At 35.3% G+C, this 27,798-nt stretch overlaps 1 protein-coding gene across 9 annotated transcripts in view; it reads right to left on the bottom strand.

The window, feature by feature from the left end:
- The window catches only part of STS (steroid sulfatase), a 112,292-nt gene that overhangs the window by 66,800 nt on the left and 17,694 nt on the right, over nucleotides 1-27,798 (bottom strand). For 8 of the 9 annotated variants that reach the window (XM_079311637.1, XM_079311634.1, XM_079311636.1 and 5 more), the window contains 5 exons: nucleotides 20,240-20,392; nucleotides 18,408-18,529; nucleotides 15,387-15,509; nucleotides 9,421-9,844; nucleotides 971-1,107 (listed from right to left, as the gene is read on the bottom strand). In XM_079311637.1, coding sequence (XP_079167763.1) covers nucleotides 971-1,107; nucleotides 9,421-9,844; nucleotides 15,387-15,509; nucleotides 18,408-18,529; nucleotides 20,240-20,385 — 952 coding nt within the window. In that variant the 5' untranslated portion in view covers nucleotides 20,386-20,392. The remainder of the gene's footprint in view (nucleotides 1-970; nucleotides 1,108-9,420; nucleotides 9,845-15,386; nucleotides 15,510-18,407; nucleotides 18,530-20,239; nucleotides 20,393-27,798) is intronic. The other variant, XM_079311640.1, reaches the window with a different exon arrangement.

The raw sequence follows: 27,798 nt of genomic DNA, 5'->3' as shown, positions 1-27,798 counted from the left end.
ATGCTGCACTGCCTTTTGCCCACTATTTCTGCAATCAGACTTCTTGGTGCAAAATATGCAAAGAACACATGTTTAACTGCACGTGCTGGCATAATTTATGTATGCACCAAAGTTAAATATCTGTTTATAGCAACTTAGTCAGAAAGCTTTCTTGAAGAAAGTCAATTTGCATTGACTTGTAGTGAAAGAGAATCAACTTGGGGTATACAGGAAGGAGAACCATAAAGTCATCTTTAGTCATCTTTACTGCTATTCTACCATATAATTATTTACAAATATGAATTGTTACTTATTTTCACAGGTGATTATCTCTAGAATCAGAGAAACACTTCAATACATCTAGAGATACAGGAAGCCTGTTGATAGATTTAAGAACCAATTCCTCTCCAGCCTCAGAGAGAGAATGGAAGGCTCAGAAAGGCAAATTCATGGGTTTTGGCTATTCTTCATAAACAGAAATGGACTTCATCTTTGTGACTTCAGCAACTCAGAGAACTTACTGAAATAATTAGCAAATTAGTTTTACCAACAGTGGATATTTTATACATGATTTTAAAATATTTTGATCCTGATATCATATGGTCACTTTTTAAATATATATGTATTGCTTTATGAGGATAATCTGAATAGGCACACTTGGAAGCTCAGAGGGTTGGATTTAACTACCCAGCTTCAAAAGTCCACAGTTAGATGTCCACCTCTCTGCTAAATCCATGCTGTACAAGCCACCACAGTCAAAGAAGGGAATTGGATTTTGCAGGACTTTATTGCCAAATAAATTTGGCAATAAAGTAGCTATTGCAAAGGCTCAGATTATTTTGCTTTCTAAATGACCGTTTCTTTCCCCTAAGTATAAAGGACAAGTGTGACAGGTATACTGTAGACATGAATTGCTGGTTTCAGTTTGGTGAACATGAACACAAGTCATGATGAATTCCTTTCACTTCTGTTAGAAGCACATGTAACATACCTACACTCCAGTCCATTTCCTCCACTGCATCACCATATAAACCATGTTTGCTCTTTCCTTTGAAATTTTCTGAAGCATACAGAGCAGTATGGACATGAAGATAAGTCAGGACAAGAAGAAATGGTCTATCAGTGTTCCTGGAAAACAAAACAAATCAAAAGCACAGACCCTTAGTATATTTTATAATAAGATTTCTACAAATAAATCTTTCTTCAAAAGAGTTAAAAAAAATGGCTCCCTGTTCCCCCACCAACAAACTAACACAAAAACAAAAGGTGAAAAGGAATACTGTAATTGATTACAGGGTAATTCTGCATAAACAGACACCCAGTAAAAATGCCACTCTTTTACTGAATTGAAAGTAAAAATAAATGACAAAATCTATCTAAATGTTATTTGCTATATATATTAAAAAAGGAGTTGCTTAAAAGCAGGAATCCAGCAGCTTCTGAATACAAACACCTCTCTTCATTTTACAAGCATATTTTTAAAAACCTGAGTACAATTGTTGTTCAAAAACACACCCTCAGCACTACATATCTACATGAAACAGTTTCCTTCCTCACAAAGTCACTTGGACGCTGATCAGACAAACAGTTATGGGGACCTGGGTCTAAGGTACATGACCAAATCTCTTTTCTTTTAAAGCTCTGTATGTGTATGCATGTGACTCTACATAACCTCAAAGTCATAAAAATACAAAAATTTTTCTTCTCAAAGTAATGAACAGTCTCCATTGTCTTCTGTCTATTTTGTAAACAGATACAAAAGAAAGAGTGCAATAAATAGACTCTCTGTAAATTTTGCTGTTCATGTGATCTGTCAACATGATATTTATGATCACTTCCAGCAGGTTGTGAAAGCACAGCTCAAACAAGTACTTCTCCTTATGAATTATTTATAGTACTTTACTTAAAATTGTGCCACACTAGCCAAATTTACTGCTATATGCTCTAACAGCATTTGCAGTACATTATGCATATTGTAAATATCTGCTGAACCTCAAAAGCACTACCCACAAAACATGTTTGGATCTCACCTTCAAGCACACAGTTAATTGCAGGCTATTTTTAGTTTTATTTATCATATTTTCCCTCATTAAACTACGGTGGATAATACCTGTCATTCACATCAATATCAAAGGGAGGCCATGTATTTCCTCAAGCAGATGATTCATCCACCCTTTAAAGAGTGGAGGCCCAATACAGGCATGCTCATAAAAAAACATTTATTTAAAATTAACAAAAGAATTCTAACATTTAGAACTTGACAACAAAGTCTTTTAGTAGAATAGATTAACCTGATATCAATACTTTCCTCTTAAAGGAACAGAATATTGTTTAATCTAGTATATTTATGATCTATTTTTCCTCTCTCCTTAGTTGTATCCGTTCTTTTACAAGGTGCATGGTTAAAACCTTTTTTCCATGCCATTGTTGGCATATACAGCAGTAGGTAAACACAAAATGGGAATTTTTTAACTATATTACTCATTTGGTAAATGTATTTCTGATAGGGAGTTTTTCTTAATTAAAAAAAAATTCACTCTTTTAGGAAACTCAGAAGTAATACAACATTCTTCATGTGGAAAATGGATTAAAAATATTTTAATTCACTTACAAACATTTGTGCATCAATCCTGTACTGCCTTATTAATATAAAGTACTGATCCAAAAAATTTAAGACAATGTTTTTGTCTTAACATAAAAGACACACTTTCCACAAAGTTGTTTGCTCCTATTTGATAGGTGATATAGGTGAGAACTTTTCACAGCTGTAGCAACAAATACCAGGAGATCCCTAAGAACATTAAAAAGGCTGAAAATATCACCAATTCAAGTTAAAAAAAAAAAAAGGTATATACTTAAAAGTAGTAAATATATGTATACATTTAATATATACATAAATTTAATACTGACCTTTCACTAGAGCATTTTACTGCAAGGCAGATGATTTTTGTTTTACAACTTGCATTTTGTAATGCCTGGGATTATGTGTCCTTAAACACAGTTCACTGAATTGAGATTAATATATAAATTCTAGGGTAAAACACCACAAAAAATATTTTGTACTTTTAATGCTTCAGGCTAACTTTAGTTTTCATGCAAACTACCTTGTTCTAATGCCATAGAGTCTGAACTCCCATAACTGCCTACTTGCTTTCCTAAAAGTATCAATAGCTTCCATCACAAATGTTATTTTCAAAGTGTAATAATTCAAATTTGTTTTGTTGTTGTAATTTTTTTTGAACTCACAAAAAGATCTAACTTTTCATGAAGAGTCATCAAATCAATGGCTGATATGAAAGGACACTACATAATTCTCTTTTTTCCAGCTAAAATTGACAGCTTTTGATTGACAGCTTGCTGTCGGGTGGAGAAGTGTCTCACCTATTAATATCCTATAAAAGATCAGAGGCAACTATTTATCTCCTGCCAAAACACTTTGAGGAGAACCATAACTGAATACCTTTACTCTGACCTTGAAATGGAATGACAGTACCAGCTAGTAAGCAGAAGAGAAATTTGACAATAACAGCTTAACTCTTGAACCACTTCAAAAAACAGCTCTTTCAAAAATGCATTCCCACTATCTTTTACATAGTCCAAACACCTAAAATCTCAGTTTCAAAAGACTTGAGATTTTTTTATCCTCATATGAGTCACACAGTTTTTTCAATTTATTGAGTAGCTAGAGAGATGACATACGTCTGACATGAGATATTCTTCAGGGTATTTTTAATGGATCTTGAAAATATCTTAAAGCATCACATTGCTGGTGACTCTTCTGCATTGCAAAGTACTAGGTTCTTTTATATTGTGAGATGTCTTTATACTACTCAAGGATTCAGCTCAGGCTTGAGCTGTAAAATACAGTTTTAAAGTAGGTGAGAGAGCAATTAAAACTAGTCTGACTTTGTGTTTCAAACACGAGTCTTTTAACTTTTTTCTCTGCAAATCTACTCTAAATGCTTGCTGCTTTGAAAATTCCTTGGGCAATTGTTCGCTTTTCTGTGCACTTAAGTGTCACAGTTGACACCTTGCAGGAAGGAACACCACCCAGAGGTGCCTGGACAAGCTCCAGAGCTTGGCCCATGAGAATTTAATGAACCAACAAGGCCAAGTGCAAAGGCCTGCACTGAATCATGCCATCCCAAGCACAAATGCAGGCTGGATGAAGAATGGATTGAGAGCAGATGTCAGATGGACTTAGAGGTGTTGGCTGACAAGAAGCTCCACAATAGCTGGCAAAATATGCACTTGCAGCCCATAAAGCCAAGAGCATCCCAGGCTTCACCAAAACCAGCATGACCAGCAGGCAATCCTGGAACACTTCCATGGATGGGACCTCTGCAACTGCTCTACCTGTTCCAATGCTTCACCACCCTCTGAGTAAGGGATTTCTTCATAACACCCAATCTAAACCTGCCTCCTTTCAGTTTTGAAATAATCACCTCTCATAATCTGTCCTTATAAAAGTTCCCTCTCCCTCCTTTTATAAGCCCCCTCAAGATACTGGAAGGCTGCAGTGAGGTCTCTCTTGACCTTCTCTTCTCCATGCCGAACAACTCAGCTTTTTCAGCCTGTCCTCATAGGAAAGGAGTTTCACCCCACTCATCATCTTCTTGATCTTCCTCTGGACCCACTGTAAGAGGTCCACATCTTTTTTGTGCTGAGCACCTCACACTAGATAAAATACTTTAGGTCAAGCAGCAGTGTGTCAACACAAGCAGATAGAAACTTAACATTTTGTCTCCTGTAATTTCCTTTTACTATAAAAATTCTTCTTATTCAGTAACCTCCCAGTGGATAAATTAATTATTGCTTATTCCCCATGGATGCCTCCACTACTTCCAGATTAGATATTGCTCTTTGTGATAGGACTGGGTGAACACACTCCATTAAACCTTCTTTTTCCTGCAGGAGGAAAAGCCAAATTTTGGCAGTTGTATCAAAGCAGGACTGTTCTACATGCTGGATTTTGTTTTGTTAGCACTGCCAACAGTGCAAAAACTCTTGTTAGTCTAAATGAATCCATGAATTAATGTTTCTGTCCTGCTCTTTTAAAATACACACCTACAAACACAGGTGTCATATTTTCAATTTTTTTTCAAAATCAGAAAAAGAACTCCAGACCACCTGGGGATAACTTATCAGAACCAGAAAAGGTGTTGAAAATGTTACAGAGAGATAGTGGGAAATGTAAATATATATAGAAAATCTGACTCTTTCTAGTAGATATTATAAGTAGGATTTGTTACTACTATATCTGCATTTTTTAAATAATTCTTCTATGACAATAGATAAGACACTTCTACTTTTCCAATTTCATGCCTTCATTGCTTCCTTTAAATACTTAAGGTAACCAATTCACATATGTTTGTATTTCCTTTCTCTATAATGTTTTTTCCTCCCCTCCTAATGAACAGTTTTTATAAGCATGGAGAAAAAAAAAGAAATTTGTCATCTAATACAAATTAAATTCATTACTAAACCCTCTCATCCACAAAACTTTGGAGTCCACTATAAAGATCTAATTCTGTTTCAGAAGTATTCCACTGACCATTGTCTGCCACTGATTGCAGAACTAGTGAGGTCCCTAATCATTCTTAAATGATCTAAAGATTTAGTGATGCCCTATAAGAACCCACCCCTTCTTCCCGTTATATTTTTGTTCAAAAGCCATAATCAGAGGTCTCAGAGAAAAGGCATACAGATCCAGTAGAGTTGTTACAGCTTATAAGTTACTACATTTTTTAAATATAGGAGCACGTATACAGTATATGTATACAGAACTTCACAAACTCTTCTCTGTAATTTTTATTTTGCTGTAAAATATAAGGAATATTCTTGTAGGATTCATAAAACCACTTAATTCAAGAACTGTAACTTCACTACAGCATGACAACTGTTAGATCTTAGGACCTAGTGATATATTGAAAAACTCTAAACCACAGACTCCTAGAGAAGAGAACAAAAAAAATGAATAGGTGTTGCAACAGTGTTTCAAGGACTAAAATAGAATTGATACAGAGAAAATTTACAATTTATTAACTGTTATCATAACATTTTGAAAATTATACTTATGCAGTCAATGACTGGCAAAACTAGGCATGAAAATTCTTCAAATTCACCTTCACCACAGCTTTTAAATATAATCACATATGTATTTAAATACTGTTTTACAAAAACTGGATTTCACTAGAATTTTTAAAAATATTATTGTTACTTGTGAACAGGTATGGAAATTTCTCAGAGAGGTATTCTGCATCACAGAGTGGTATTTTTACATTGTTAATTTCTGATACGCTAGAAACTGGACTCTGGCATTTTGCAAAACTGGATTTTCTGTGCAGCTGGGAATTGAAGGGCATACTGAAGATGTATGAATGACAACCACATTGAATTTAACAAGAAATAGTTAGCGTGCATTTGACTTTCAAATACACTATCATACCAAGAAAGCATTCTGATAGTTTATGATATGTAAACACACTTCCTCTCAGGAAAAAGCAATTTGAATTAACATACACAGAGCTGACCTGCCCACTTACAATTAGGGTAAGCAACTAAACTACTACCTGTTTTCACAGACTGGATCTGACACTTGTAATTGCATACATTCTTTTCCAGTGCCATTTTTGGGCATGAAATTTTTTATTTGCTCTCTTTCATTCTATTAAGGAACAAACAAAAATTGTAATATGCACGCACTGGACTAAGGAAAATGAAATACCATACCTCCTCTCCAAAAAGTAAGTACAGACCAAAGGAAGTACAACAGCACATAGCTATACACTATAAAGATATTATAGGACTTTAAGAATACAAAATCTAATGATTATATAGAATCACAGGCCAAAATTGGACATCCAGCAGTCTGAGGTAGTAGCTCTGAAGATCCCTCTCCTTATTTGGCTAGGAATCAAAAACTCTATAATTTTGTGAAATTTGTGCCCAGCCTCCAGCCACCACAGCACCCACCAGTCTTTCTCTGTTCACAGACAGCAGGTCCAGCAGGGCCCAGGCTGGTCCACTCACCAGCTGTCAGAAAGTTGTCTTCCATACACTCCAAGAACCACTAGCACAGTTTCCTGTCCACTGCACTGCATTTCCAGCTCTAGTAAGCTGAATTCTCTCTCATAAAAAAAGGCCAGGAATTGTGAGACTTCTCCCAATTGTTTATATAATATTTTGTCTTCCTCTTCATCCTGTCTGGGTGGTCCATAACATACACCCACCATGGTGGCTACCTTGTTGGCCTACCCCTGATTCTTGCCCATAAACACTCCAACTTGTCACTACCATCATTAAGCTCAGGATGATCAAACCCTCCTTAACATAAAGGTCTACCCCACCACCTCTCCTTTCTTGCCTATTCCTTCTGAATAATTTTATGTTTATACATGGTAAGAAGTGACAAAACTGAAAATTACTGAGAAACAGCAAGAAAAGAGAATGTCTGGAAGTCCATTGCCTGAACTCTGAAGAACTTAGAGAGGTAATAGAGGCAATAGGTAAATAAACTTACATAGATGAAACACAGGAAAATGAATATATATTCATATTTATTGTATATAAATGTAGCATGAAAAAAAGCTTTAAGGAAATAACAGTGCTGTTGAAGATAGGAACTTCATCACATATTTATTGTAAGATATTTAACCAACTGAAAGATATGTGGCATCTGATGATTTTTATTTTGTGTATTTAGAACCAGATAAGGTGAAACCTTGAATTCTTTAACTCCAGGATTGTTTGCACTCTGATATAATTGTGCACAAGGATTAACAGTGTACATGACTGAGTTTGCTACTTAATGTATCAGCTAAAGTAAAGGAGTTTGTGAAAAATTCAGTGTTCAAACGTGGCCAAAGGGCTGAAAGAACTGGAATGACATGAATGCTGTCAAGCACTGTGACTTATAAAAAGTGGCTCTTTACTTCTGCAACCTGTTTGCCTCTAGGTGGCCATCCACCTACAAACGGCCAAAGTTAGTGGTTTAGTCATTAAAGCAATGGTCTACTGGTGCTCTGAAGTTAATAGGTATGAACTCTATCACGCCAGAACTAGTGTGTCAAAGCAATATTGATTTTGTTGCTCACACTAATACATGAGGCAGATAAATTCAGTGAATATTAACCTAATTACTCATATCCCCAGGAGTAAGGTTTATGGTCATGTACTTTGCATGTGGATTCATTAAAGGGCACAGTTAAGTTTGCTCAAATGCTCTAATTGCTTCTTAATACTTTAACATGTTTGGATATTCTCTAATATAACATTGACTATGAAGAGTCTGAGTTATAATTCTCACTGTAATTGCAGCACTCCTGTAAAAAAGTTTGTTGCAAATTATGAATATGTGCTATTAACCTTGACTTCAACTTAACATCACTGTTGTCTGAAGACTACACTAACATTTGGGGCCAAGTGCCTAAATTATGTAAAGCCACTTACTTTCAGGTGGGTCAACAAAGCTATGCTGACTTAGATGATACATTATTTTGCCAGCTCTAAACACTGGAGTCAAACAACAACACTAATCTACATGATAACACTGCACATTACACATATCAATACATTTAAAAGAGTTACTAGTTTTCTACCGTTGATTTTTATCTTGAACTCACTTATTTTGAGGCAATCACTTCATTGTCATGGCATTGAAATCAGTGACACATCCATAGATACCCAAAACAGAATCACCACAGGCACTTTATATACTTGTAACTAATGGAAGAATATACCAACATATAGTTAATGTACTTGAAATCACCAAATACTTGGTCACTAAGCAAGTAATCTTTCAACAATTTTCAAATGTGTTTGTTCTTTGTTCCAGTGTTTGTAGCAACAAAGTACTTCACTGTTAAATTAGTTACAATATATCTGAGAAGGCATCTTTATATCTACCTCCATTGCCAAGAGGAAATATGATGGTTTAGTTAATGTATAAATACTTATGAGAATGTAGAAAGTGGGAAACACTTACTCATTTAAGGAAATTTCTTATAAAAACCATTTTTTTAGTATAATGTGTAAAAATGGCCACATCAAATATTCATAAGGATAGAAATTATAAAAAATTCCAGTATGAGATTTAGATAAACATTTTTTCTTGCTAACAGCTAGAAGCAGCTGTTCTGTACAGTCATTAAGTCTAGAAAATTCAGCCGCAGTTACATGAAATTCTTAAGACTTTAACAGACTTAAGACTTAAACATTTCCCTTTTTATAGAGAAATTAACTGCATGCCTGATAGGAGGAAACCAAAGTGTCATTCCTACCAAAAAAATTAACTTCAGCCATTTTTAAAGGAAAAAAAATATTATCATATATATAATGACATACTCCTTATGTCCACCAGCTCACATTGTTTTCTAATTTTTCAGAAGCACTGTCATTATGAAATGCCAACATAAGCTTACAACTTAGTTAGAAACCTACCTTTCAATAAATTGCATGGCTTCTTTTGTTAGCCTCTGAGTAAGGTTCTCATAGGACAGTGGCTGCTGGATAATCTGATGGTCCCTCATTAGAAAGCAGTTTAGGTGTCGAAAATAATAGAAGAAAAAAATCAAAACCACAAGTGAAATTGTGATTGCTAACAGGAAGTAACCCAATGCTTGGAAGGGTACTTTGAGAAGGCCAATGTACTGCATGATTGCCAAAGACACAAAGGCAATTCCAGTGATTTGGATTGGGATGACAAGGTCTTTCTGAACCCCTTTTAAAAACACGCTGCCTTGGCCAGGCTTGCAGTCTCTCAAATTGGTCACGGGAAGGCCATAAAAGTAATCAAATCCATGACTGAGGGGGTGGTGACAGAAGTCATTACTGCTTTCACAGTTCATCCCAAGATGCCACTTTCCTACAAAGAAAGAAGGACAGGGAGTATTTTTGTAGTTAAATCATCAAACTTACTTTTAATGCGCATTATTTCAAGCACGAAACCGTCACTTTCTGATTGATATTCCCCTGCTCCCAGCATTTATTGTGTGGATCCCTATTTTCTATTTAAACTTTCTTTATGCCCTCATCAAAGATTTTTTTTTTTTTCATGCCTGCCTCTTCATCTCAGTTAAAAATGGTTTGGCATGGCTGCTGCTGCAGAGCATTAAATTTTGAGTGGGCTAGCAGATCACTGAAGAGCAACAGAGCCCTAACAGACAGTTAACTTTGGAAATTAAGTCTTTGTGCATGTGTAGTTGTCAAAAGAAAATACTGCTGTGTAGCAGCTACTGATAGAAGAGGAAGAACCCTTACAGAATTACTTTTTCTGAAATTTTTCTGGCAAATAATTTGACTTGTTTAAAAAAAAGACAAAATAAGAAGAAAAAACCAGTAGCAAATAGAAAAAAACCTGAGAATAGGGAAATTATTAAAGCCTTTATTATTTAAATGACTGCAAAATCTCAGAAATTGACAATACTTCTCAAAATACACATATATAGAGTGAGGCTGATTATTTTGTATTTATATATTTCATATATATAAATAAAAAGCAACAGAAAGAAGTAAATTGCAGTCAAATACTGTATCTCACAGCATTTAGTCCCACTAGGAAATCACTCTAATACTGCAGTAATATTGGACAATGACACAAGAAACTACTGAGTTTGATTTGCATTATATTAATATAATCTATATTCATGCTGATTATGGTAAGTATCCAGATAATTCATTCTATGACTCAGGTACAAACTCTTACCATATGCTTATGCATTGCTTCACACAACAGACCTAATTAGTAGCTGTTATTTGAATCAAAATGCTTAATTATAAAAAAAATAAAATTCAGTTAAGCTTATAGATATAGATTATGGATAGAGCTATGCTCTTTGCCCTCAGCAAGAAATTGTGCTTAATATTTAAAAAAAGCATATTGGCCTTGACAAAACAGATGACATTATATATTGCTGGGCCAAACCTCATTCATTTTTCTGAATCAAACACCTAAACACGACCAGCATAACTTAAGGGATGTGACCATAAAAGAAATAAACAAGAAAACCTGCAAACCCAGTAAATCTTCATTCCCATAACTAAGCCAAAAGAAATTTGAAATATTTGTTTTAGAGACTTCAGAATACACATGGCTGTAAATGCAAAACAGAAAAAACCACATATCCAGAATTTTCATCTTTTCCAAATATTCCAGCTTCTACACATCTGTAAGAATCCTCATGCAAACAGTCCTGAACATCTCCTCCTGAGCCTCCAGAACAGCATATTCATTCCTTTTTCCTTTGGCTGTGACAAATGCAGATACTGCAGTACCAAAGAGGGTGAACATGGGGATCAGTTCTGCTTTTTTTTAATTTATCTGGGTGTTCTTATTTCTCTTCCACAAATAACAGAACTGAGGTATAGGATGAGAATGTCATATGCCTAAGTCCATCTGTCAGCAAAGGTGGAGAAAAAGCAGAAATCTTGAATCTTAGTGCTTAGTTAAGTCCAATTATTCTCATATATCTCTTGATGGGCTTAAGTTTAAAATAACTTCTGTATGTCATCAAAACAGGTATAAAACATTTTTTAAGTCTGCTTAAGTGCCAGTGAAGTGAAGGCCTCTACACCTTTCTCATTCCATCAGAACTTTTCCCTGTCAGATGGCCCCTCCCCTGAGGTGGTATTCTGCTTTTTTGTGAACAGAATGGTTGTGGTCTCTACTTTTCACATGGTCCCATGAAAACTATTGTGATCAATTAAAAAAACAAGCAGTACACACCATTGTACTGAAATTTCAGAAGTTACAATGGTGATAGAAAGGGCTAGGTAAGGCCCTCTGATTTTCATTCCCAGCACCGAAAGATGCAGATTTTTGATGCTTCAATTTTTCTCTTAAGTTTGGATGAGTGTCTTAATGGAATAATCATAAAGCCAGATGTGTAAAAAAGTGAGCATGAAACAACTCTCATGAAATTAAATAAGTGATTTAAAGGTAGAACATGAACACAAATGATCTGCAGGCTTTAATTTTAAATTTTTTGATATTTTAATCTCAAAGCACCTATAATTCAGTAAGAAAATACAAAAAAAGAAACTCAGACAAATTAATTATGCCTTAAGGGTTGCTTATTATGATATGTAGTGGTTTTTTTAACTGAATCTCAAGTACAATCCAGGATAGAAAAACCTTGCAATAACAAATTAGGACAGGGGGAAATATAGCTCCTATTTTTATCGAAAGGACTTTAGCAAGCACAACAAATTGTTCAATGTCAAGACGAACTTGGGCCTCAGAAAAAGATTTGTTGAGAAGCAACTTAAGCCAAACAAAGCAGAGATCAGATTAGCAGGAAAAGCAACAGAAGCCCCAGTTCAAATTATATCAGCAGGTGTGACGGAATGAGACAATTGCCATTCTCAAATGGCTGGGGAGGTAGAAGGCTTTGATAGATCCTGCACTACTCTGAAAAAGCAAGTGATGACTGGGCCCACAATACATGTTTTGTTTCGATCCTTGTGACAATAACCCCTGCCTTGAGCTAGTGCTTGAACAGATTACTGTAATGTGCTTTAGATTCTGGGGCCCTTCTGAATCTGAGAGCAGTGCAAAATGCTCTCATCTCTATGCCAAGTGATGCTTCATAGAATGGACACTTCACACAAGCATCATAAGCATTTCAGCAGATTCTACCAAGCTTTTGAGTGAAATTTATGCTGTTAATTGTAAATTATGAGTACCATAATAATTTGAGACCTAGGCTTTTTCCCCTCTCTGTCAGCCACAATTAAGATTTCTGCAGAGTGAAAGCAATGCAATGAAAGGCAAGTGGGAGTGAGAGGCAAGTCCCATTCAGCCAAGAAACTTCACTTGAAAATCTATTTCTCAGAACACAGGGAATCCTAAGGACACTACAGAAATCCATGTTTCATCTGTATTTCTCCCTCAGATAGTGAAAAAGGAAGCAACATGAAGACTGATTTTTATATGATGATATATTTCTTTTGAAAAGATTTTGTGCTTTTCAGATAAATGACAAGGTACAAGATGTGGAGCAAGATGCAAACAGAAATATTTTATGTTTTTAAGGAAATATATTTATTTGAAGTACACAACAAAATTATTAAAATTGTGTGTGCATATAGTATTAACATGGACAGATTTTAAGCTATTTTATGAATAACTCTTATACTAACTCTACTCCATAGGCTCAGTCAATCTTGAATTGGACACTTTACTACTGTGATGTGTCCAAACATCATAATACTTCATTCTGGAAGAAGTTATCAATTAGTATTTCAGCTTTGGAGATAAGCTACATAGGTGGATTTCAAACTTCTCTGGATGCTGGACAACAAATTGGATATCAATAGTGAGGAAAAATTATCCTTTACTCAACTGTAATTGAGTATAGCAGTAGTTAAAATACTATCTATCAAATTGAAGGTGAATTTTTGAATAGCTAGGGGAATTATGAATAGCTATTTCCAACAAAACATCAGCATTTCTTCCCACTGGTGAAATATGCATTTGCTTTTTTTGATAGAACTTGATTTTGTTGCAGATCTGATTGTGCGCTCTCCTGACAGATCTATTGGTTGTCACCTTGTTCATATCACATGGGAAAACAATGAGGTAGAAAAGTGTATATATAAAGAAGATTTATAGCTAAAATATATTTTGGGGCATATCAAACAAAAAGAAGAATATATTCAGAGGAGAAAAAAATTAAAAATAAACAAAAATGCAGCTAGGGAAGAAAAATAATGTCCTTAGAGAGGAGATTGGCAAAAAAAAACAGAAATGACACTACGGGCTTGAGGAACAGAAAGGCTTCAAATTCCCCTTATGCCACTTCATCATTGGTGCAGGATTTCACAATTAATTTTTTGGAAACTGCCGAGTTAGATTGAACCAAGCAAAGTCTCCCTGACCTAGACCAATATGACGTGACAAGAATACCAGAAAAGCAGAAAATGGACTGGCTGTGAATCAGACTGCCTATCTAGTCTTCAAATCTACATAATTTTTCTTTCTGTCATTTACATATGCTTTATCCCTAATTTTAATGCACTTCTTGATTTTTGGAAACCTTCATTATACTCTAAGGATATGGTAATATTACATGTTATGGTCTCATAGCTATCATTCAGGCCACTTGGAAGAACTGTTCATTAAGCATCATGGAGATAACTTCTGGAGATCTAAGTGGCAAGCTGTCATGTTGCAGCAGAAGTAGTTAAAAAAAGAACAGTAACTAGGTCAGCCCCAGAAAATGAGTTTTATTACTGTGCTTGTTACAAACAGAAAAAAAAAAAAAATTGAATATGGAGAAATAGGAATTAAGTCTACAAAGAACATGACAAATAATGAACAGCTTTTTGTACTATAGTTTCAATACACCTACAATAAATAAATTCTGATAAGAATTTATGGTTTTTTATTTTCACTGTTTCAGGAAATCATGGGATTTTATGCTTTATAAGACTGGGGTATAGCTAAGTAGGATTTTAGTTAGAACACTGACTCTGGTATATCTACATAATACAGACAATTTTTGAACCGTTGTATGAATTGTTAGCCGTGCTTAACAGCATGGTTTTTTTAAACAAAAATTACTCTCATAATTGCAAGTTTGTGTTTCATTTAAAAAACAAATTGCATGCATCCTTCATCTAAATTAATTTAGCAATATCCCAGTATGATGTTCTCTGCACAACTATTCCCTGGCAATTCCAGTACAGAAACACATTACATAATACAAATTGAACTTCACAAGAATCTTCTAAAATATAAGCAGTGTGGAATAAGTCAGTGGCCAAATTAAGAAAAAAAAAATCAGGCATCTTTAATGTTATGATATTAACTTTTATGATATTAATTGCAATTCTATTTAATATTAATCTAATACAATTCCTTTTGCCATCACTGAATATTTATGCTGCAATCAGTTGTCTGAATTATCTTTATCATGAGAAAGAAATACATTTTTATATTAAATATGTACCAAATAATATGAAGAATTTCCTAGAAACACTTATTTCTGTCTGATGACTAAGATGGTAGCCCAGGTACAGTGTTATTTACTTTATGGGAATTTGAACACTGGTGAAATGAAAACAACCATAGTGCTGACTTGTACCCTGTGATCAATCCCTCATTGTCTCTCAGGTGTAATCAAAACTCCTATTTAGTGAAAACTTTTCAAAAGCTTAACTAATTTTCTGTTTGTTCATCATGTTTCTTCAGCACCCAGCAAAACTACACAAGCCAATTTGATGTACTTACCTGACTAGTGTTTCACATGGGCATGGGAATGTGCTCAGCTTTGTTCCAGAAAAATAAGTTCATTATGTTGTGGGGGAGAAAAGCTTAATGCAGGCCCTTAAAAGCCTGTATGGGAAGGTAATGTTCTTTTCACTGAAATGAAAGAAAACAGTGCTGCGCATGTCTGCAATTTTACCTATTAGAGCTGTTGCATAACCTTGCTGCTTCAGGAGCTTGGAGAAAGTTATTTCTTCAGAAGGAAGTCCCCCAGAAGAGGCAGAAAATAAGAAGACACCAACTCGTGAGAAGGCAGCCATTCCTAAATGCAATAAAAATTAATGAGACTAGGATAATACAAAGAAAGAATTTCAATTCATTAGTTCTGCATGCACTTTTTTGCCTTAGGTGGTACCACTTTAATGACATATTACAATCAGATACTAAGTGTTGCAACTGGAAGATACAATCATTCATTTAGTGGAGTCGGGTCTTTTTTGCATTGATACCAGAAACTAGATGTGTAGAAAACCAATTCTGAGCTTATAATCATGGGGTCAGCCATCCCATGAACAGCTGGAGCCCCTTCTGCAGATTTTTGAAGGTACACCAAAATTTTAAGAAGTTGAGCTTGCATAATATATTTTTCTTATACATAGAGAGGGAAGGAAGATGAAGACCAAGTGATACCATTCTCAAGTTCTACTTTGAGAATTTCCCCTGTCCTCATACGTCGTTTTCTACAAGCCTTTAAGTTTTTTTGAGAGAAGGCATATTGAAATAGAGGCAGTCTTACTGCTGGGCATGTAAATGTCATGAGGTCAGAAAGAGCAGGAGAGAATCTGATCCTGTAAATAGAGGGCTTGAGCTGTCAGCAGTGATGGGGTGCTCCAGTGGCATGAAGACACATCATCCAATGCATGCAGAGTGCACTAAAGGAGCATCAGGTACAGCTAACAGGACAATATCTAAATAAGGCACAGTAATTTCTATACACTAAGAGTCTGAGAAACACAAATGAGCTTATAAACTGCTCTCAGGATGAGGAACTTGAGAGCTGAGGTTCATGAAAATTAGATTACTAGGATTCCAGATGAGAGCTGGCACTGAAAATAGACAGTAAGAACAGAGAATATCTATGCAAATCTGTGCAGATGTATCTTCAGGAAGTCTAAATTATGCAACTGGATGATTACAGTGCCCAAGTTACATGACTGATGTAGACAACCAGAATCCTCCCTCAGGCATCCCTTGTGGTTACATGAGAAAAAGACTTGTTAGACTGGTTTATTAAAGAGAGCTCAACCTACCCTTTAAGTGCTGAGTTCAGTTTTTCACCCCAGATAGTTTTGCTGATCAATGCTTCAGATAGCTTTAGTCATATATTATTTTATTTATTTGTATTTATTTTTACATATTTCAAGCTCTTGTAACTGAAATCAGTGTAACTTTGTTAGGTTAACAGAATGAAAGTACAGAGGCATGATTTATCTTTTTTTAATTATTACCTTTCTCTGAGCTTGTGTCTCATCCAACACATTTTGGAATCTTTTTCTTCAGCTCTTTTAGGAAGGGTTTTATATTTCTAACATTTTTTCCATATCATTATTCTAGTGTCTTCTGTAATAAGCCTTTACCAGTTCTTCAGTGATATTTGGAAGAAATACATATTTAGAAATTTTGTAAATTAAGTAAGACAAAGTTCAATTTTTGTACCTACATGGAAATGATTAAGTATGTCTGAGACCTGATCAGTGAAGAAAAAAATTAGTTCAAACACTAATTTTTCAGAAATAAGAACAGGGAACATAATGGAAAGTGACCTGTGACTTTACCTACAGTAAATATTAACAGCAATATATCTCTAACAGGTATATAAATTTTTCCTGTGCAGATGGATGTGATGGAAAATTTAACAAGTTATATTAGCTGGCACTTTTGCAGAAGCTTGTTACTTGATATGAGTGAGCACGAACGTATCAAGTAGGCTCCAGAGTCTTGCTTTGCTTTCATTCCCAGAAGCAAGGACAGGATGTTTTATCACTAATGAACAAGTGATCTGATTAATGTATAATGATCCTTGCTAAAAATGATGTTAAGGGAATGTTAAAGTTGCATGGCTAAGCACTGAGAGGCTCAGTCCCAGCACACTAAAATAAACAGACTAGATCTTCATTGACTCAAATAGGCTTTGGGTCAGGTACTTTAAAAGTATGAGAAATTAAAAGCATGGATACTTAACACTATGTATGGGTAGATATGGAACAAAAATAACACTTCAAATAGATGAGTGATTTTTTGCCTTCTTCCCAGTTTTAAGGGCAACTTGAGTACCTAAATGAACTAACCTGCCCCTACCTCCCCCCTGCAAAATAATCAAAACACAAATCCAACATTTTGTCTAAACAAAAAAAGTTTAGCAGAAATAGAAATGTCTGAGAATAAGTATTTGCATTAGGTTCTTCCACTGAGTCTTTCTAGATCTTTGTGGTGTTCAATACTTGCACTGTCCACCAACACAGTCGGAGCAGCCTGAATGCAACAGTGGAGGGAGGCAAAGGGCCTGGGGTCACTGAATAGCTGAGGAATTTCACAGAATCACAGAGAATCACAAGATATGCTTAGCTGAAAGGGACCTACAGGAACCACTGAATTCAACATCCAACCCTGCACAGGACATCCCCATGAGTCATGCCATGTGCCTCAGAGTATTGTCCAAACACTTGAACTCTGTCAGGTTTGGTGCAGACAGCATTGAGGTGAGAGGCCACCCAAGCACAGAGCAGCTTGGGACAATCTCCTCCTTTGCCTGGCTGGTGATGTGCCTGATGCAACCCAGGGCATGGCTGGCATTAAATAACCACAGTTAGATTGCTTTGACAGTATTATGCAAAAAAAATTTTTACTCACTAAAAAAACTTTTGTGTCAACTCTTCTGAAATGTGGAAATTCCCCATATATATGAAATATTTCAAATGTAGACTAACTCTGCTGAGCTTGATTAGTCACTGAAAGGACTGATCATTTACCATTATCTAACCTAGTAAGGATAAACAAATCAAGAAAGTCGAGACCAAAAAAAAAAAAAAAAAAAAAAAAAAAAAAAAAAAAACAACAAAAAGACAAAAAACAAAAAACAAACAAAAAAACCCCAACCTGCATACAGTTTACTGTAAACTAAATATTATATTTATATATAAATAAAGTGATGGGATTTTACCTGATCTTATAGGATATCTCCCTGTCAGGAAAGCTGCCCTGCTTGGAGTACAAAGTGGAGATGCTGCTAAATGCTGAGTAAGTGTCACTCCTTCCTCTGCTAGCCTGTCAATATTAGGGGTTCTGGAAAAACACAAGCAGGTGAAAAAAAAAAAATGCAGAGATGATTATTTGGATACAGGATGGTAAGCACATGGCATCTGAGGCAAGAACTATCAGGAAAATCCAGTTAAAATTTATTGTATGTAAATTATCCAAAGCGTGGTGGGGTTGCAATTCCAAATATTATCATGTCAAATTTTTTTACATTAGGTGTCTGAACAGAAACACCATAATTTTGCAGCAAAATTCTTTTTTCTCACTTTCTCCTATTCTTCATGGTCAGTGTTAAACTGCAACATCTGGACATTAATATTGCAATCCTTTTTAATGTGTTCCTTGACCTGAACTGTAATTTTGCAACCTTTTTGCTTTAGTAATGAGGGCAAGAGAGATGAGAGAAAGGTTGTGCTTCCTTGCTCCCTACTTGGTGCTTCTTCTGTCTCTCCCCAGCAAAAGCTTTTTGGGGTAGGGATAATGTCATGTGTGCTATAAGCTATTAGAAGAGATTCAAATTATTATGACTCTGTGTTATGCTTTATATTAACAATATCTATGTCTGACATGATTATGACTGGTGTATTAGACCCAGGGGCACAACCTAGCTTCCATATCTGTATGGGAAACTTGTCTGTGGCCTGGCTCATCATGCAGATTAAAATTGCTTCCTGCAGGAAGAAATCCTGTGTCCTTGGTTCTACAGATATAAATTACTAATGCAGACTGGCCAGCAGCTTCAGCATGCTCTAATAGCTCTCTGACCCTGGAGATTAATGATTGTGACCTCAAGGCACACTAGTGCTCCCATCATCTAAGTCTGAATAATCAGAAACACTAATTTTCCAATGGAATTATTTTCTGTCTGTAAAGTCACCTACTGATAACAATCAGTAAGATGAAAATTCATCATATTCCAAAAATCTAATTCCAAATTCTCCCAGCAGAGAATACAGATTTTGAGGTCGTTCTGGCACCTGTGAGGGGAGTGATCCAAGCAACAATGTTGTATATATTCTCCTCTGTTTAAAACCAGAAGCTGTAACTTGAATTTTTTTTTTTTTCTGAGTTATGAGAAGATTTTACTTCTAATTAACATCAGCAGGAACAAGAGCATTTCACATTTGACTGAACAGTGCTTTTAGTCTGAATGTTTTATTTAACTTTGTCAAAAACTGTGCACCACTGAAACACAATGGCTGGATATCACTTGCTCTCTTTACACAACCATCACATCTAAGCTGGTAGCAAGAAACATCCCAGGGCACACTGATGAATTATTCAAGTGTATTAACATTTGTTCTAATTAATATATGGACTACTATATGAAGATAAATTAAGGGCAAGTATCAGCTCTTTATTTCCAATTAGTTAACAACAAGCTTGTCCCAAATCATGAGTGCTTCAAAATATGTTTAATTCATAGTACTTGTGTCATGTATATTGTAGAAGAAAATTGTTGATTATGCTTTAGTTCTCTAGGGCTACCCTTATCTGCTTTGTTGCTCAGTCCTCTGTTTATAATGCAACTTTTTAGAAGGATAAATGCATTAGCTAAGTCTTTGGTCAAAAAAAAAGAAAAAATGGATTGAATATTCAAATCTCTGGAAAAAGTTATTAACTTTGGTTACTCATAAAAAAACTTAATCAAACCCCTAAATGTTCTGGCATTTTTAATTTTAAAAATCCACTGAAAAATAAATATAAAGCTATGTCTCCACCAAAACATCATCCTACCTTAAGGTTCTGTTCCCATAACATCCCAGGTCTCCAATACCAAGATCATCAGCCATCAGTAAAATTATATTGGGCTTTGAAACACTGTGTGTTTTGACACTGCTTATGGCACACTGGCAAATTATTAGAAGTAAAAGGGGCCCCATCTTCTTCCTGGTGTGTAAGAACAGGTGGAAAATATAATAAATAGATAGTTAGTCTTTTGTTCTTATTATTACATTTTGTGTAGTAAAAGAAAAAAAGATTTAATACTTTTAGTTGGCTTTCTTTTTCATTGAAAGTTTTTTAAAACATTTTCTCTCTCATACTTCTTAAAAATAAAAATGCATATTTAAGTATATGGCTAATTTTTTCTTTTGCTCCTTTACACAGATGAAGCCTTTAAATAAAGACAAATAAAGAACTACATACAACTTTAGTGGCAATTTTGCATATACACATGCACTGTACAGCAATAAATCATAAGAGCTAACAATGCTTAGGGGTTTTTTCTTTTGTTTTTTGTGCTTGTTTGGTCTAGGGGTTTGTTTTGGGGTTTTTTTGGTTTTTTTATTTGTTTTTTTCTAGCTACAAATGTTATTTGAGAAATACATAATCTGAAATAATTTAGGACCAAAACCTCCAAGGCTAACTGCAGGAAAAAAAAATTTAATCAATTCCATGAATGAAGTAAATGTCTGAATTTCTCTTCAGCAACAAGGGAAAAAAAAAAAAAAAAAAAAAAAAAAAAAAAAAAAAAAAAAAAAAAAAAAGATGAAGTTTCTGGAAAAGAATAAATATTATGGAAAAGAGGGTGAAGAGATGCACTATGAAATTATTGTAAGGAGTATGTTTAAGAACACGCTCTTCACAAACATTATAAATAGCAGGGTCTATAGCAAAATCAATTAAAAATATTTGATGTCATATCACAATCTTCTATAAACAATGCTCATGCTGTATCCAACCTAAAACAGGAAGAAGGATGCACTGCACACAATACAACATATCATTATACACTTTTGTGGTAAAAGCAGAGTATTTGCAGATGTACATGATATGAAATGCTATTTTACCTTATTCAGAACTTGTCAGATCTCTGTGTTAAACTGCACTGACCATGCCCTGGATGAAACTGAGTGCCTTCAGGCTGTAATGGACTCTGCCAGGCAAACACATCAAAAAGAACAGAGACTCTCTTCTGTCTCTTAGAAAAATTCCCATCTTTTCTGCATGCAGGCAGCCTTTCCAAAATGCAGGCAAGGCATAAATCACACCTGTCCTCTGCATTACTCTTGGACAAGAAGTGGAAGAAACCAGGACTAAGGCAGAAATTTTTAAGTGAAAGAGTAGAAAAAGGAGTAGAGACAATTTTCAGAGAAATGGGGACAGCTGGTCAAGAAAGAAAAATCTTGTAAATCAATGAGCTCCGGTAGACAAAAGTAATTGGAGAGAAGATAAACAAGTCGTAACTGAAAGACCTGGTACAAAGAGACTAGACATCAAGGGAGACAGATTCACAAAGAAATGAGGTGGGTAAAATTATTTGTAGAGGAGCCAAAATAGGCAAAAGTAGGAGTTTACTCTGACTTTAATAGCAAGAATGGAAGCTGAGAACCAGCTGGAATGGGAACTGCAGGCAGAAATTAAGAGAAATGGTGGAGGAATAAAGAAACAGGAAGAGATGACAGTGAACAGGATAACAGAACTGAGGTACAGAGATGAGAGAGAACTGGGAATGTCTGGGAAGCAAGAGCTGGGGAGTTATGATTATAGTGAATGAAGACAACTGATTGGAAAAAAAACTGGGAAGATAAGATTTGGGACTAACATAAGTGAGAAGAGATCCAAACAGGCTGGGACTTCTGATTCCCAAATTCTTTATTGTTGTTCTGCCAGAAAGTATAGGTGCAAAGAGTGCTTTAACTCTTTTAGTGCTAGTTCACATACAGGCAAAACACTCATAAGTATATTAGCTATTTTTTACTACCTAAGGTACATTTTATAAACACTTTGATGACAATAGTTCTGCTTAGACTTAATCCAGACGCCTCTAAAGATCCCAGCCTTATCACTGCAGTATATTGTTAATTTGTTTATCCCATGGGAAGCAATCTACTTCGTTTCAGACATGGAAAATAAATACACGAACAGTAAGTCTAAAAGAGCAAATGCATTTTTGCACAGGATGTATCTATCTTCATCAAATAATCATTCTAATAAAGCTGTGTAACACCTACCTTTCTTGCCTGAAAAGATAAATAAATGTGATTTGCTTCCTATGCATTCTAAGAGAACAATTAAAACCCAAACTGACTCAAGAGGACAGGAAAAAACTGCTGCAAGATGTGTTCCTACTCTTATGTTCAGACTGAAAAGATCTCAAAGGCCATTGGTAATGGGTATGTTGAAAAAGGGGACATTATATGATGTCAGCATAATGTAGAGAGTTGCATGGATGCTTGCAAGACCTGCAGAAGGTAGCCTCAGTTAATACCTCCCTTTCTCATTTTGTAAATCAGCCAAAAGTTGAGTTATTGAAGGTTGTCTCTGATAACAATATTGCTGGATAGTTCTCTACTCTGAAGGATTATCTGTAGACACTCTCACACACTGAGCTATTTGCCTTCACCTGACATCATGTCCCTGAAGTGAAATCAACAAAGAAACACGGAAAAGAAATAATCCAAACAACAATGATTTCTCTGGTGTACTCTTCCTGCAACCGATTTTCATGTGTCTTGAAAGGATGTGCATAGAAAGCAAGAAAAATCAGATGGATGAAATTGAGTGGAACAGACAACAGCAAAGAAATTCAAAGGAGCTAAACGGGAAGGACGTGAGAAGAATGAAGCTCTGAGAATGCTGAGGGCTGTCTGTATCACACCAGGGTTTCTCCTGGTGAAAACACAGGCATGTGTAGACTTAACATGAAAATAGTAACACAAGATCAGATGAAGTTTCCAGCTAACTAATGTTTCCTCTCTGTGCAGAGCCAATTCAAATGCTTAAGAAAAGATTAAAAAAACAAAAAAACAGCTGGCACAAAATTTATTTTACTAGCACACCCTTTTAGCTCTTGGCAATCAGCATTAAAGGCATTTTGGAGAGGAGAATATAGTAATGAATATTTCTCCATGGATCTTTTAACCTTCATGGATTTGTTACAGTCTGTTTGTAATTAATTAACTTTTGGTTTGAGTAGTTTTTTTGCATTGAAACAATTTTATTTTTTTTTTTTTTACTTCCATAACACTCTTTAGATGTTTCTTCAGTAGGCATCAGCTTTAAAGGCTTACATTTCACATTCATCTGGCAACATTTTTCCTTCTTTTTTGCATGTGGGGCACATAAGTGCAAGTTTTAACCTCTGCTTCACTTTCCCCTTGATATAATACAACTAAAAGTTATAAAGGAAGCTTCTTCCTTTTTAAGGTAGCTGATAAGTTGAATAGATTCAATAGGTGCTTCATCTACAACAGCCACAAGATGAATTTAAATTTCACATATCCTATTTCAACCTGCAATACTTTAATCACTGTATAGGAACCTATAGACATGCATACATATACACAAAGATGTGTTAATATGCACAAACACACATGTATGTGGGATACATACATATCCTACTTTTTCTACATATCTCCAAACTGTATTTTTGGGATTCTAATACATGTATTTTCTATTAGCATGAAAAAACCCCTAAGTAAAAATAAGTAAGAACAAATGAACGAACAAAAAGCCCCAAACAGATACAATCCACTATTTCATCAAATAGTTCTTTTAAGTTTTAATTTTCTTCTTTAAAGAATTGCTGTGTTTTTTTGTGGTTTTGGTTTTTTTTTTTTTTTTTTTTTGGGTTTTTTTGGTTTTTTTTTTTTTTTTTTTTGGTTTCTTTTTTTTTTGTTTGTTTGTTTTGTTCTTTGGTTTTGTTTTTTTCCCCTATCAAGATAACTGACTCAAGATATGGCTGTCATAGAATTATATAATATCCTAAACTGGAGACCTACAAGGATCATCAAAATCCAGCTCCTGGCCCTGAACAGGACTATTCCCAAGAATTGCACCATGTGCCCAAGAGTATTGTCCAAACACTTCCTGAACTCTCTCAGGCTTGGTGCTGTGACCACTTTCCTTGGGGAGCCTGTTCCAGTGCCCAAGCATCCTCTGGTGAAGAACTTTTTCTAATATCCAACATAAAGCTCTCCTGACACAACTTCAGGCCATTCTCTCAAGTCCTGTCACTGATCACTGCAGAGCAGAGATCAGTGCCTGCTCCTCCTCTTCCCCTCCTGAGGAATTTTTAACTGCAATCAGGTTTCCCCTCAGCCTCCCCTTCTCCAGGATGAACAGACCAAGTGCCCTCAGTCACTCCTCATAAGGTTTCCCCTCAAGGCCCTTCATCCTTGTGGCCTCCTTTGGACACTCTCTAATAGTTCAATGCCTTCCTTCTATTGTGACACCCAGAGCTGTCCCCAGCCCTGGAGGTGAGGCTGCCCCAGCCAGAGCAGAGCAGGACAATCCCCTCCCTTGCCCAGCTGCCCATGCTGTGCCTGATGCCCCCAGGACAGGGTTGGCTCTCCTGGCTCCAGGGCTCTGCTGGCTCATCTTCAACTTGCCATTGACCAGCATCCCCAGGTCCTTTCTCTGCACTGCTCTGCAGCCTCTCCCTCCCCAATCTGTCCATACATTCAGGGTTGACCTACCCCAGGTGCAGAATCTGGCACCTGCCCTTGTTGAACTTCCAATGGTTGGTGATTTCCCTGTCCTCAGATTTATTGAGGTATCTGCAGGGCTTCTCTGCCTTCAAGGGAGTGAATAGCTCCTCCCAATTTAGCATCATAGCCAAGTTCATTTAGTACAAACATTTCCAGTCCTGCACTGTTTATGAAGATGTTGAAGAGTATTGGAGCTAAGATAGAGCCCTGTGGAACCCCATTAGTGACAGGTAACCAGTCTGATATCATTCACCTCATTCCCTAAAACCCTTTGCACCTGACCCATGAGCCAGTTGCTCACCTGTCACATGATGTATTTATCCAACTGTGTGCTGGATAATCATCTGACTATTAGACATATGCATCTTTACAGGAACAATTAAATGAAAGTCTTTCAAACATCTCTTCCCAACTGAATCCTCTCAGCATTTTTATTAACTTTGATTAAGCAATTTATTTGTAAACTAGTCTTTTAATGTAACAGAACCCTTTGAGAAAATGCTTAATATACTTTATCCTTGAAGGTACAATGTTTTCTGATGAAATAAGCAACATTTAAAGACACTGACCTCATTAAAAAATGCTGTGTTATCTTTAAGCAGTATGCAAAAAAAGAAAGAAAATTACCTAGCTTAACTGAATGCTTGAACTACAAAAATATTTCTGAAGTCATAAAAAAATCACAATGTAAACAAAATAAAGAAAACCCTACCCTCCATAAGATTCTGCAGAGAAATTTATTCAGCTTAGTGAAAAACAAACAAAAAAAATAGTAAGCTTTTAAATTTTAGGAAATGGCAAAGTAATATTATGTGTAATTGATTATTTTCGGGTGTTAATTTAAGATTTGCTAAATTCTCTCAATTAATTCCTCTTTTACAAATCAGTAATATCTGCTGAATCTTTGATGCAATATAACTGCTTTCCTGAAACTTTTCATTATATTTCAGCATGCATCTTAACTATATACATATATGAAAATCTGTACTTAATTCACCAAAAATTGTCTCACTGCAGCAAAGAAATTTCACTTAATATAAGCTGGAAAAACATTAAAACAAATAATCATATTTCATAAGGTCAAATAATTCTTGAATCTGAATTAAACAGAGATGAAGCCACAGAGCCCCTATCAGATCTAATTTTAGTTTAGGTATCTTTTTTAAATGGTCTCTCAAGAATTTTCTACTTCTGTCTCAACTAAATTACCGAACTTAAAAGCAGCATTAACAAATAATAAATATTCTTTCTGGTAACAAATTATAACATGAATGGACTAAAATACAATCTTTTGTGATATAATATCATTATTTGTAATAAAAATCCTATATTATTAGATACACACATTAGAGCACATACATTTTTACCCTACTACTGTTTCACAATATTCTCCGTTAGCCAAACGCTCATTAAAAAGTTGATTATGGTTATGGGCTCTGGTCAGCAATGTAAGAAAAAGATCCCTGAGATAAGACAGGGAGCAATATTATTTCCCAGTTATGCACCATCCTGAGAATGAAAATCTTTAACAAAAAAAATAAAATAAAGCAAATAATGAGTAACTAACTATTAGTAACTATGTCATGTCTCTTCCTGGATAGATGTAAGTATCAAAAACAATTAAAAGAAATTTTTCTTACATACTTCGAAGGCTTAGCTAAATTCAGCCATGATATTAATTGTTTTGAAAGATGTTGAGTCAGGGTTTTTCTAATATCCACAGACGTTGAGTGAAATGATTATTTTTGACAATGTCTTCCTCAAGAATGTCAAACGGACATGTGGAAGAACTTACGTGCCTAAAATTTTGCACTTTAGAGTTATGCAAGCAGATAAGAACTGTAAAGGTCTGCAAGACTGTGACTCTTACATATAAAATTAACAGTTTGGTTACATCCATTTGAACTGGACAACATAGAAACCACAGCTTCATCTCACTGACTGGTTACAAATCTTCACCTTTGCCTAACTGCAGCCAAATTAATCTCCTTTGAGTTTTCATTCATATTCATTGCAGTGTTTAAAAAAAATTAAATTGAAGTTCTAATTACAAGTAATATTGGACTAAAACTCAACTTCACCAACACACTTCCTTCAAAGGGATAGTGCATAGATCTGAAGGTTGGTATTTAAGTCCTGCTGTAAGTCATTGAAAGGACAGTAGCACAACCAGCCACTTAACATTGAATTTTAATTCTCAATTTGAAAGCAGTTTCTAAACCCTTTCAACTGAAATGGTAGCCTTTGAATGCCTATCAGAAGAAAACATGAAACCAAACAGAAAAAAAACCCAAACAACCCCAACCAAAACCCACCTCTCTCCCTTGAATTACTTAATGGAATCTCCTGGAGTCTGCCAAGATCAAAGCTTTGGATTTTATAATACCATCTTCTTCTACCTATAATCACTTTTCTAGACAGAGTGGTTTACCAGAGAAAATTGCAGGGAAATGGCCAGTTAATTTTAATTTTCCACATAAAACTAGCAAGTAACACATCAACAAAATTACCCAATCTATTCCCAAAATGATGCTTCATTTAAAGAAAAAAAGCATTTGAATTAGTTTGTTCTCAAAGAGTTACTATTTTTATATCAATTCTATTGTTATTTATACTTCCATTATGATAACACTTAAGGACTCTCAATATAGCTGATTGTATACCAGATAGAAAAATTAAGACAGGACTAAATTCAACCAGTAGTGATTTTACCGTTGTAGAATTTAAGTACCTATATGGCCCACAGCAAACAGGCACTCATGGTGCAAACCAATCCATGTGAATTTATTCATCTTTAAGTTAGGCATTTAGTCTGAGATAATTACCTAACTTTCCTTTTAATTAATAGGAACATACAGGCAA

This window comes from Erithacus rubecula (assembly GCF_903797595.1).
Source record: "Erithacus rubecula genome assembly, chromosome: 1".
Taxonomy (NCBI): domain Eukaryota; kingdom Metazoa; phylum Chordata; class Aves; order Passeriformes; family Muscicapidae; genus Erithacus; species Erithacus rubecula.
This window is presented reverse-complemented; position numbering and strand designations above follow the sequence as displayed.